Below are 13,741 nucleotides of genomic sequence, written 5' to 3'. Positions count from 1 at the left end.
AAAAGGAGTTCTGATATTGGTGCCACAGAAAAGTGATTTCAGTTAATGTTTAACCAGAGCCCACTGTTTTTGCCCTCTACAAGCAAGCATGTCCCGCTCTGTTACCAGCAATGGTGATTAAGAGAAAAGTATGAGCAGTGAATTCGGTTAGGTCTTGGCCATTAATTAAAAGGGTTGCCTATAATGGGATCTAGAGTTCTATAACCAGAGACTCGTTGCAGGTGCTAACACAATCTAATTAAAATTCTTTAGAGCTCAGATTCAGAATTAAGAGCATTAACTGCCTTTGCTCAGCTGATGACATAAATTGGAAGCTCATTTAACCATTTGAACTGAGGTGTAGAGTATACAAAAGTGCTATAAACTGTTATTTAAGAAGAACTGAAACTTAGACCTATGTGCTAAAATATACAGCTAACATTTACAATGTACTCCCAAGTAATAATAAAACTTCCTACACACACACACACAAAATATAATAAGCCATTTAAAAATAAAGGTTGAAGGTTACTATATATAAAGGAGGTGTTTATTACTCTCATTTTTTCCATAGTTGCATAGTTGATCCAGTGACACCATATGCTTTATGGTTTAAGTTCTTTTTTCCTGTTACATGCTGCAAAGATTCTGTGAGCACCTAGAATAATGCAATGCTATAGTACCTCCTGATGATGAGTGTGTCCAGCAGGGAGAGTTAGCACTTTGAATAAATCTAGTCCAATACTGGGATCCACACTGTCAGAACATTGTTCCACTTACAGTGCTGGCTTTGAGCCACACCAGCAATAAAATAACCATAACAACAACAAAATCCAATCATTTCACCAACAATAATTTTATACTTTGTATTAAAGAATATATAATTTGGCTCTGAGACCCGCAATAAAAGTCGACAGAGGTGAATGCAAGTAGTTACTTAAGATACTCTTAAGTTCTCTGGCTGTTGTCTTCTCAAAATGCTGCCAGAATGTGAAAAGGTTTGGAATTTTGAAGGTTATAGAGACGTGCAATTTAAATGCCCAAGGGTTAAATAGGTTAACAGTTATTGTGTCCAAGCCAGTTTGGGGTCTAGCAGTTGTTGAGTCTCAGATGCCAGGGTGTAGTAACAGTATTTGAAACTTTAAGGCAATATTGTTTTGGTGTAGGGAATCAGTGTCTGAATTGGAGCTCCACAACCACTTTTCTAGAAATCTCTGGAAGCAATGAAGCTTCTTGCCATTTTTCTTGGCAGAGCCAATGATGAAACCAAAAAGATATGGATGAATAACAAAAGAAAAAGCAAACAATGCTACCTAAACACAATAATAATAATAGGGAGAAATAAAATGTATTCTTTAAGTAAGAATAATATTTCGTTAAGTAGGTTATTTATATACACACTGACACACTGACTATTAATCTTCACTACTGCCTACAGTAATCTTATAATCAAAAAAGACATTATAAATATTGGCTCTGTGTTTTGGTTTTCATTGCCTAATACTTGAAATTTCAACTCTATCTACTCAGTAAGGAAATACCGTATTGGTCATTCACATTGAGAGGAGACAAATTGTAAGCTAAGTCTATTATACTGTGTGGTATCTTAATAGTTTGGTGTTAGGTCTCCACATACACAAAAAGTGCAATCATTGCACATCAGTACCAGGTTCCAATGCTATGCCCCATGATGAGTAAATATGGAGCCCTCTTAGGCACACTAACTTCAGCCAGTGATGGGTCTGGTTACTTGGTCAGATAACATAAGTTGGTCAAGGTGAAAGTAATGTAAAATGCCATTTCAAGGCAACGAGAAGAAAAAGACAATAAGTGAAATTTAATAACAGCCTGTCACAGTGATTACCACAGTTATTTAAAAGATAACTTGGACTGTCTTAACAGGAGTTCCTTCATAATAGTATCAATCTTGTATTCTTGTCCATATTCCTCTAATCTTTTTTTTTTTTTTTGCAACACTCAAATCCTTTGTGATATTTTTGCTTTTGAACAGAACAGCACTTTCCAGAGGTGATGCTAGGTGATGAATTTTTAAGTTTGTCCCTGGAGCAGGTTTGCAGTCTTATTTCAAGTGACAAGCTAACGGTGTCTTCTGAGGAAAAGGTAGGCATCACTTGTGACCTAAATTTTAGTTTGAAAATGAATATAAATATTAATGTTTTATTTAACATTTCTTTTTGTTTAAAATGAATTGCTGATTTTGTACATCTTTTTGTTCAGCTTATACCTTTGATTTACTTTCTTATAAATTTACGTGCATTTAGTCAATCAATTGGTTAGTCTTTTGACAATGCTTCTCATTTTGAACAGTCCTGTTTTTCTCTTTTACAGTAGCAAAAAGTATTCTTTCATGTGTGAGCTTTGATAAAAAAATGTGCTGTGAAATGGTATTAGCTATTTTTGTATAAATCACCAGAGTAGACCAGTGGCATGATTAGTCTACTACTGAACTAATGTAACAATGATGCCACCATTTCAATCTTCTGATTCAATTTACACAGGGTTGCATTGTTTCATGCTGCAATTTTTTTAAACCTCTTACATGAAAGAGTACTTTTCGGTTTTTAAAAAGGAAAAAATGTGACGGTTCCTCTTAAATAGCTAACAAGAAGTCTATTCTGGCATTTGTTAATCAAAACTGCTTGAAATCATTAGAGAATGGATGCGTCAAAAGAGCACTATGAGGATGTTAACCTCTGTTGATTCTAAATTGTTCCATAACTATTTCATATTAGGTGGTGTTTGTTGAAATTAATTAACTTGGAGATACCTTTGCTTAAAATTGAATTCACTTCTTATGTGTATAGAGAAGTTTTTGGATTTTTCCATCTTTGTCGTATGACACATTACCTTGTTAAAAAAATATTTTCAGATTGGTGCACTGCCTCTGTGACTCTATGTGCCTGTTTCAGATGATATTCACATCTATTGTGCAACCCAACATTATTGTATTTGAATTAACTGACTTGAACAGCTGATTGCATGCAGTGAAAACAGATCCCCACAATACTATACTGTCCCTTTCCGCTTGTAGTTTTGACATGAACAGGGTGGACTCATGAACATGCAGGCATTTTGCTGTATCTTGCCAACCACACACCAATGTATTTTAGCAAGAAACAGGATTTGTCATATCATATTATTTTTTTCAGCCCTCTGATGTTTGAAAAAGACACTTTAAGACATTAGAGCAGCAGTTTAGGAGTTTAGGGATGCCTGCTGCCACACTCCATTCATAACAAGGAATGAATTGTGCTTTTATATGCAATTTTGGAGACCATTGCTGTATTCAGTTGACTGCTTACAGACTGTTCGGTACCCTCCACAACTCATGTCAGTCTCTGAGTTATTTTCATCAGGAGAAACGCCCATGGCCATTGAACCACACCAGTCATATGTGAAATTCCTGTCAGGAAGTTTTTTTTTTTCTTTTCTTCTTCATGCACTCTTACTAGTACTCCTGACACCCAACAAAATGCCACTGTCAAAGCCTCTAAAATCTCTCCCATTTCATCCAATGAACTGATCTGTCTGTATAATCTGTTGGTACCTGCCTATCTGCATTAATAATGTGCCTGTTAAATCCGTCTTTATAAGATATTAAAAGCAGGATAACAAGCATACCTAAGTAAGCATGCTGTTAATCAGGAAAGATAAATTTTACTGCAGTAAGCAAGACCTGGACCATGAGAGATGAGTCCTTGTCTTGTTTTTGTGAGGATTACAGATTGTATCCATCTCCTTTAAAGGGCATCTATGAGTTGTTCGTTGAATGCAAGTTATTTTTCTTTGATATTTTTGACTGTTTAGGGGAATTGTTTTTATATCTTAATATATACCAAGTTTATAATTAGAAAATGCCATGCTTTTTAGATAAATATGTTTTTAGCTTAATATTGTTATTTTGTACATCTATCCTCTTACCCTCTTATTCCAGGAGTGGGTCTAAGCAGGATTGAAAACCAAGCAGGAACCAAACATAAATGCAGGGCACAATCACCATCACATCCACCCTCATACACCTTAGTGCCCTTTACAGTTGCAGTTAACCTGTCCTACATTCATTTAGAACAGGCATACAGGTTCCAGGCCCAGAATTGATAATAAGAGTTGTGGTACAACACAACCATTGTGCCTTAATGCCTCCCAAAAATATTTCCTTAGGATAAGATTATTTAATATTAAAAATGTGATGACCATATTCATATTTTTTTCTATTTAGGGTTTAATTGGAAATTTACAGGCATATATACACATTTTACTTCAGTAGGTTTAGGCAACTTTTGTTTTCCTTTATAAACCTAGGCAATCTTACTGAGAGTTGCAGAAATCACTGGTGCAGAGTAAATACATAATCTTATACACATAAGCTTATTTATTGTCGAGAAAAGGAAAAACTCCATAACATCTTTGTTGACTGTGAAACATCACATAGAAGGAATCCTAGCTGAAAAATCTGCCATCCTAGTGCAACAGAGCTGAAAATAGAGAGAGGTATTTAAAAACTGTTCGTATTTGATAATCCTGATATGCCACTGAAAGAGAACAGTAATTTTTAACTAAAAAATGTGTATGCCTTTGATAATTGTGGGCTTGAATTTGATTTTTGTAAAACAACCAGGCAGTTCAGGACTAATACCCCTTTGTTTAATGCTGTAATAAATGTATGCCACTTTTTATAACTCTCTAATTTACTGGCTTTGATGCAAACACTGCTATATGTCAAGAGAAATTGGCTCCACCACTTATGCTATCGTATACTATCCATACTTGTACTGTAGAGCTAAGATACATCCAGATAGAGCTAAGATACATGAGTTGATTTATAGGAAGTAATAATGAGTCAAGTCCATTGTGTAGTTAATTCATCGGTCACTGGAGCTTACATCAGTACTTAAGTCCAATAGCAGATATATTATGCATTTATAATAAGTTTCAATTAAAAGATTTCTTAACTATAATCAAGAAAGAAAGCCAGTCACATAGAAATACATTTTACCCTAACTATTCTACAAACTTTTTAAGTTGTGCAGCATATACCATAGTTTTATTTCATCTTCTATATTATAATATGTGTAAAAAAGTAATGTGCTAAGGAAGGATGGATATTTCACTCCTTTTTGCTTTGCGCCCTTCCCCCCCATAACCTATCATCTGTGGGCGATGAAAGAAATCTTTAGATTCATCAAAAATTTCATGCTGCGGTTTTCAACAGATCTCGATGTTTTAGGGTCTCCTGATACCGAAAACACTGATATCCCGATAATGTGTGTGTGTCACACAGTTTCTTGAGGACAGTCTACAGCTAAAATGGTTAGAAGGGAAAGTACCAAACTCGAAACTTAAGCCTGTTATGAGATGATGATGTGCTGATTACTTTTTGAGCCAAATCCTGCAAGAGAAAATGGCACTCTAGAGGAACCCTCAAATACCTTAATTCTGCGATTAATTATGAATTCCAATTTTATGATCGGAAAGATCAACATCAGAGCGGTAAATAATTTCTGATAAGTTATAATGTGTATATAGCAAAGCCTTTTACACTCGCATCCAAATTTTTTTTGTGAAGTTAATATGAAATACATGTGGTAACATGGGATAATAAAGTGGCAACGTCATTGAGGCTTCCTTCAACAAAATAGCTGAATAAGGATAGAATATATTCTATAATTTTAGATTTAAATTCTCAATTAGCATAAAATATGTGTTTGTGCCTGGGCTTGGAATGTGGGGGAGAGGTGGAGTACCTGGAGAGAAAAACACTCTGACATGGGTAGAATGCACAATTTAACACAACCAGTTATCAGGCTTGAAATCAAACATAGATCTTTAGCTCTCTGCTGCCTGTAATTAATGATCATTCTTTGAAATTTACAGAAATAAAAGCTTTTACTTGACTGACAATTTTGTGATTCATACCGATAAGTCTACATCTCTTTTTTCCCTAGTGCCATAGTTGTGTTCATTGTGAGACACACAGACCACAGAGGTTGTTGTTGTGCCATGCATATCTCTCTTATTTATGTTGGCACTGCTCATATTTTCATCATTATGAAAATACTTGATATCTTTGAAGTTTTTAAACTATAAATGTGAGAAGCAAAGAAAAATATTGAGAATAATGAACCTTAGAGTTTATTTAGTACCAAGTAATGATTTTGGTGTTTTAATTGGAAGTAATTGTCTCTACTGAGGAGGAGCACACAGATCAAAGTACTAAAACTAGAAATTATTTGAAGAGTTTATGGAACAAAGGGGGTAGGGGACTCCTTGTTAAAGAATTAAGTCCAGGAGGGCAGCACTTAACCTTTTCTGAGTGCCAGTAAATTGCTAGCAGTCAAGTCAAGTTTAAATGTGAATGCCTTAAGGTTATTGTACTTCATTTCTTGGGGAATTGCTTCACTGACTCCTGCTGATCCTTATCAAAAGCTTCCAGTTGAGTTGACATTAAACTGACAAGGTTTAATCTGAGAATAAAGGTGTGGCTTCAGTGAAAATTGAGCTGTATCAACTGAAATGCATTCATGAACACATAGAATGAGAGTCTGAGGTCTTTACTGTCATTGTGACTAGAAAATAAAATATATATGGAATATTATAATGTATTTCAAAAACCCTTTCCAGTTTTCTTCCCTCTGGTACACAGTTTAGTTTTTTTTTTCCCCCTCTCTTTTCAAGTCAGCTACAGTTCAGAATATTTATCTTCACTGCTTTTTCCATATAAACCTTTCAGATTCCTGAAATCCTCAGGCTTTAGTCTTCTTGCTATCCCAAAGCCCTGCATACAGCACCTAGTGAGAAGTATTTCAAGTTTGCTGATCATGATTTTGATAATATTTGTAATGTTTGATTCTTTACCACTGGTTCTACAGTTCTAAGAGCAAGTTCCAGAAGGGTAAAAACTACACATTTCAAACATAAGCATGTGTTGTACCATTTTAGACTATTTCAAAGTCAGTGATTAAGAATATGATGTTGTTTTTGATTTCTGATCCATTGCTATGGACTCTGTCACAGAGTGAAAAATGACCAGTTTCTATTACAATCGAAAATATTTTGAATCTAACACTATTTCAACTTTTTTCCTGCTTGCACTTTTCTGATATATTAGTTTCCTGTCCAGTTTATTTATTTATTTTTGGGTCGTGCATCTTGTATATGAGATATAAATGAATATAAATGCATTGCCTAATGGCAGTTGTGCATTATAGGCAAAGAAAGAATCATCTTTAGTGAATTTCTGCCTGTCATCTACAGTTGGGTTTTCTTGATATCTGATAAGAAGACATTAAATAAGGGTGGCTTGGCAGACAGAAAGGTGTTTTGATAGCAAGTATTGGAAGACCTCTTGAAGATGAAAGATTGTCATATATTAGGACAGAAATAGAAATACACAATGAGAGAAGGCCTTAAGCAAGTTATAGAAATATTAACACTTTTATCTTTTATAGTACTGAAGCAGAAGAATCTAAAAAAACATATTACCTCTCATTCATCTGTGATCTATAGTATATCAGATGGGTGATAGTACTTTGGTAATATACCTAATTTTCTGTGATATAAAGGAATATCCCTTGCTGAATTTACTAGGTTGTCATTGTTACCTATTACCTATTAATTCCCTTTATGGTAAAGATCACTATTGAGGCGAATATATATAAATAAATGTTGCTTGGTCAATGGATATAATTTGGTGACAAAATAACAACAAATGAGTTTGTATACCATAAATAGGTTAGCATGTAATGGTTTGCAATGGAAATATGGGTATAACATTTAAAGAAGTTCTAAAAACACTGCTATGATTAATTTACTTATTATTTAAGCTATGAAGCCCAGTAATTCAGTAGATAGATGTACCAGTGAGATATTTAACATACCGTATAGAGCAAGGGCAAGCAAATTACTAGAAACCATGATCTATTATTTACCTATTATGTGTCAAGAAAATTGTGGCAAAATCTTAGAATTACCATAAAATGTCTGTGTGTATAGTAAAAAGATTTATTGGGGTCATTTCTTTGTAACCTGAGAGCTAAGCAAATGTGAAAACTAGAGAATGAATCAAAAACATCACTTATTCACCACTTAGCTTTTAACTTACACAGAAAGAGTCATAACTGAAGGTAGTCATTTTACAAAGCATATACTGTAATTTCAAAAACAATTTTGGAAAAAGACATTCTACTCTAATATTTCAAAATATGCTGTACATACATTCCCCTTGGGATCCTTGTTATTATGTATTATTGGACCCTGGCAGTCAGCCATCATGTCATGTAGTTAAAAACAAAAAAAAAAAAAGTAGCTGTACAATTGCAAGTAAAGGGAAAAAGCACCATGGTTTAAGTGGTTTGTAAATTAATAACCAAGCATACATAATGAGTAAACTGGTAATTGGGAACCCTTCCAGCGCTCATTAGTTACGTGAACACTCAAAGATTAGAGGCTACTACTGCATGGAGGGAAAAAAACAAATGCGTCATAAAGCAGAGTTAAGAGTTAAGCAAAGTTTTTAAAGGCTATTATTAGGTTCATTTTGAATTACTCTTGCATCGATTTACATATGTATGTCTGATGGTTCTTATACAAAGCTGTAGATATTAAACTTCTAATTGAGACAAAGGTGGTCAGTAGCATTGTATGTTGGATTCTGTTTATAAAGCATTTACCTTTGTATTTCTGGGCAGGTTTTCGAAGCTGTCATTTCATGGATCAAGTATGACCAGGAAGCCCGCTTGGAATACATGCCCAGATTAATGGAACATGTCCGGCTGCCACTTCTACCCAGAGACTATCTAGTACAGGTAGGAGAAGCATGGAAGTTATTTATCTGTCTCTAGGCTTTTACATTTATGGGATGGAGTAGGCTTATATTCATATAATGGGTGTAGATAATATTTTTAATATAGATGTGTGTTACCTGATATCACACATTTTATTGTCTTTATGTAACACAACCAAATTACTTTTGTAAGAACCCCAAAGGTGCATTTAAAATCTGAAAAGGCAAATACTTCAAACAGATAAAAAAACAATAAATACAAAATAAAAGCTAAAAACAGAATAATCATACGAAATATGTTCAAAATTTTAGCAAGATGCCATATACAGTGTTAAGTATTCAAGCAACCAGGACAGATTATTCTTGCATAGGTGTACAGCAGCATAAACTGTTATTACACATATTAGTAAACCGTGTAGTTTATTGTACATGTTCAATGAAAAAGTATGCCAAACTGAGGAGATAACAAAGTTCAACAGGTTTATGGCAGTTCAGGAAAAGATATTTTTTAGTCTATTTGATTATGTATGAATTGATCTGAAGTACCTGCCTGATGGGAGGAGCTTGAACAAGGTAAGTCCATAATGAGTGATATCCTTGGTGATGTTTTTAGCCCTTCTCACACAGCAAGTCTTATAGAAATGTTCAAGTGATGGCAGTTCAGTGCCAACAATGTCCTGTACTGCAGGGCTTTTTTGGCGGCTTTGTTGCAGCTGTTGCACCTGGCTGTCATACATTTAGTCAAGATGCCACCTATAGTGCATCTGGAAAAGTTTACCAACAGCTTCCAGGGGAAGCTAGCTTTCTTTAGCCTCCTCAGAAAGTAGAGGCAGTGTTGTGCTTTGCCTACTAACCCCTGAGGTGGTGTTAGCCTAGGAGAGTTGTTCTGTGATGGCAACTCCCAGAAACTTAAAGCTGTAGACTCTCTTTACATCCTCTGCTTTGATAGCTACTACACTTTAGGACCACTAAAAAGACCACTTAAAGTCCCCAACGATTTCTTTGGTCTTTTTGGTGTTTAAGGCCAGGTTTTTGGTGTCACACCACACTGTCAGGTTCTGAGTCTCCTCCTTGTATGCAGCTTCATCGTTGTTTGATATGAGCCCAATGACGGTGACATCGTCTGCAAATTTAACAAAAATGTTTGATTCATGGGTATGGTGACAATCTGTGTTTTCATTATTCTTTTCATTGAACTTACTATGATTTATGCACATCTTTCTTTAAATACAGTATAGTGGTTAGCAAAAGTGTACTAAATGATTTCAGCTTTTGTTGATAGGCTAAAATCAAGATAAATTATGATGGACTTTTTTAAGTTAAGATCATGCAACCAACAAAATTTAAATAAATCTTTTTTCCCAAAAATAAAAAAACTGCATTTTCAATAAGAGTGTGCAGCCATTTGTCGTCTATAGCTCATGTTTCAGATATTAAAATCTCTTAAACTTGACACAGATTTTCATATTATACTGAATCTAGTACTTACAATTATGAGTTGTAACACACATAATTTTTTATTATTTTATTCATTTTAATTAAAAGCAAATAACAATCCATACAATCAAATCAAACTTAACAGAACCAAAATTCAATGGTAGAGATGCTACCTGAGTCTTCAAGACTAATCAATATTTCTTCTGGAATAGAAATGGGTGAAAGGTGAGGAAAATTGGATAGGCTCAGTTTTGCAAAGTTTGTAGCTTGAAATTAGTGGAAAAAATTGTGTTGATGAGAAGTTAAATTTGAACCTTAATTGCTTGTAGGATGCAAAAACATTATTGATGTACAAATCAGTCAGTCATTCTCCAACCCGCTATATCCTAACACAGGGTCACGGGGGGTCTGCTGGAGCCAATCCCAGCCAACACAGGGTGCAAGGCAGGAACAAACCCTGGGCAGGGCGCCAGCCCACCACAGTGTATAAGTCTCTAAATGTTTTAATCTAAGACATTTTCCAAGCATTAAATATTGTGTATGTCAGAGAGGGTGGAAAAGAGTGGTTGTCATGTAGAGGCGCAATTGATAAGAGCTTCTCTGTCTTAAAATGCTTCCTACATTGATTCCATATTCTGAGTGAATGAAGGGCAGTTTGATTTTTAGTGTATTGACGATAATTTGTATTTGCAGGGGCACAGAGCAGGGAATATAAAGTACCTGCAAGATTTTAACTCTATTGCAGACAAGGTTTGTGTATATTCATTGTTTTGTGTCAATGTCCAGAGTAAAAGAGGAAGGCCTAAGAGAAGGTGTATGGATATGGTGAGCGAAGACATGAATGTGGTGGGTGTAACACATCAAGATGCAAAAAAGAAATAGAACGTATAGTTACGGTAAATGCCACATTACAAATGGTCCAAGTTGCAAGCAGAATCTTCTTTGCCTTGTCAGAATACCGTATGACTCATGATCATGTTTCAAAAGGATATCCGCATAAGTCTGCTTAGTTGTTTTTCTGATTCATTTGGAGAGCTAAAAATGTAAAACTGACTTTCAATGTTCACTTTTAATTTTGCACAGCACAAGAGGCTGCATCTGATATCAGCAATGCATAGACGCTGTTTCATATTGTAGGATACAGTGCACTTAGAAGCTGTTGTAGGAGAGAAATCTGGGGAAAAACTAAAGCATTTGTTTTCCAATAGAATCTCCTCTTTCTGCCTGAGAAGGGACATGAACTTTTGTTTGGCCTGTAGTTTGTTGAAAAGGACAATAAGACTTCACAGTTTTGATGCATTCTATCCACGTATACCGAGATCTCGGTGTCCGATTTGAAGTCGTCTCGAATTATTTTAGAGAAGAGTTCAGCTATGAATTTTGCTGGGTTTGGACTTTCTCGTTTTTCAGGGAGACCTTTGATTCTGATGTTTTTTCTTCTATATCTGTCTTCCAATGCTGCTAGTTTATCAGTGAGCACTTTGCATTCTGATTTTGCAGCCGTGCCTTTTTGTCAGTGGCGGATGTCAATTGTTCAACAATTTCAATACAAGTTGTTAACATTTGTTTAACATCTTCAAGCTGAACACCGAGTACTCTAATTTTACTCTTTAACTTACTCATATTTTCCTGCATATTTTCATCAATTTTTCCTAGAGTTTCTGTAAAGGCTGCCATAAACTTATTACTTAAACGTTTCTCCAGGTGTTCAAAGTCTTGATGGTGTTTCTCATTCGTCTTGTTTAGGTCCATTATTTCTTTCTTTCTATCCTTATTTATATTGCTCTTTATATCATTCATGTCCCCCCCCCAAGGACGGCAATCATTTCCTTCAGCTTGAAAAATGTGTTTCAGTCTTCTCTGAGCTCTGTAGGCAGAGTTTTGAGTCTGGTTGGGGTTGATGCATCTGACTCTGGGTGGGAGGTATTAGCTGCAGTTGACAGCTGGGATGATCGGGCCTTCAAATTATCCTTCTGAAATCAACAAATCCTCCTTCCCCGCCTCGCTTGCAGTTTTGCTCTCACTTTTGCTTTTGGCTGGAGCAGATGCTGCAGCATCAGATCCTGGCAGATGAATTCTGTTGCCCGTCTGTTCCAGATCAGTCTCTTGTAGGCCGTACCATGACTTTGAAGCCAGTTTTGACTTTGATGAAAGTTAAGTTGGTCAAATCATAGTTCTTCCTCAAATGCCAGGAGCCATTTCAACTGCTACCCATCCATTAACTTGCGCTCACCACCTCGCAAACTTAGTAGGAGTTCACACAGAAGATTCTATGTCACACAAATGTTTTAACTTGTACATACTTAAACTTCTATCAACATTGAAACCCCAATAAAGGGAACTTATCTGCTTGAAAAAGAGATATTTCATCTTTCTTTCCAGGTTTCTGAAAAAAAAAAACTACTTTTGGTAGTAGAAATGAATAAATACTTGTAGTTAGATTTGGTGTATCATGACTCTAAATACAGTATTTAAAGTATATGTTCATTGAAGTAAATTGTTGTATGTGTTGTATTATTTGTTTGATTGCGAAGCATGTCATTGAAATGTTCTGAGTTTTGAAATTAAAATGTAAAAAAAAAAATCAATACAGTACATCTTGGGGTAATTCATCCAATCATATTACACATTTACCTGTAGTTGATCTGGTTTAGATCTTGTTCAACAGCGCATATCTAACAAGCACTTTAGAATTTTCCAGTGCTTCAGTGAATAATGGCAGAGCCTTTTCCCACGTGATATTTTAAATCCTGTAATTTCTTGCAAATCGGCCTTCAACTGGATTTTTTTTTATCAAGTATTAGACAATATAGTTGTTTTCTATAGTACAGGGACATAGGGAGCCAGGACCTTATTCTCTTAGCTGCAGACATAATGAAAGAAGGCAGTTGCTCAGGGTTGTCTGGGTCACTCTCAGTAATTGGGTAAATGATTTAATATTATGAACAGAACTTCAAGTAAAGCCACTGCTTTTTCTGGCCTTAGAGGAACTAGTTAAAAGTATTCTGCGAATGTAGTGTGTATATACAATGGGCATGATCCACATTAAGAGACTAGTTATGTAGGCAGTTGAATGTGAACAAACTGATTTCTAGGTAGGGATGTTCAAAATCTTGATGTTGACTGTTTGCTGGTTGCCATCGCAAAATTAGGTTTTGCATTTGGACCTGCATGCAAACTAATCCTTCAGTCTCTCTCCAAATATTTCTTGGAATGGATATGAATTTGTAAACTTCAGTTGAAGATGGTATTTATATTTCAATGTTGACTGTAAGTTTGTGATAAACTGGTAAATCACTATCTCTTGTAGACTGTGGAAGAAGAGGCCTTAATCAAGAACAATAATACATGTAAAGACTTTCTCATAGAAGCCATGAAGTATCATTTGCTTCCTGCTGACCAGAGACATCTAATGAAGAATGCAAGGACCCGACCTCGCACTCCAGTCAGCCTCCCCAAGGTATTCTGCTTTTAACTATGCCTTGTTCTGATGTCTGTATGATTGACTAAGTCATTCATTGT

General features: G+C 35.4%; 1 protein-coding gene across 3 annotated transcripts in view; it reads left to right on the top strand.

Annotated features, from left to right (window-relative positions):
- Positions 1–13,741, top strand: part of klhl3 (kelch-like family member 3) — a 67,837-nt gene that overhangs the window by 35,509 nt on the left and 18,587 nt on the right. For all 3 annotated transcript variants that reach the window (XM_039773923.1, XM_039773921.1, XM_039773922.1), the window contains exons 6-8: positions 1,991–2,100; positions 8,688–8,804; positions 13,530–13,679. In XM_039773923.1, coding sequence (XP_039629857.1) covers positions 1,991–2,100; positions 8,688–8,804; positions 13,530–13,679 — 377 coding nt within the window. The remainder of the gene's footprint in view (positions 1–1,990; positions 2,101–8,687; positions 8,805–13,529; positions 13,680–13,741) is intronic.

The sequence above is a fragment of the Polypterus senegalus genome, chromosome 13, assembly GCF_016835505.1.
Source record: "Polypterus senegalus isolate Bchr_013 chromosome 13, ASM1683550v1, whole genome shotgun sequence".
Lineage (NCBI taxonomy): Eukaryota > Metazoa > Chordata > Cladistia > Polypteriformes > Polypteridae > Polypterus > Polypterus senegalus.
Note: the sequence above shows the minus strand (reverse complement) of the source record. Positions and strands in the feature narration are given on the sequence as shown.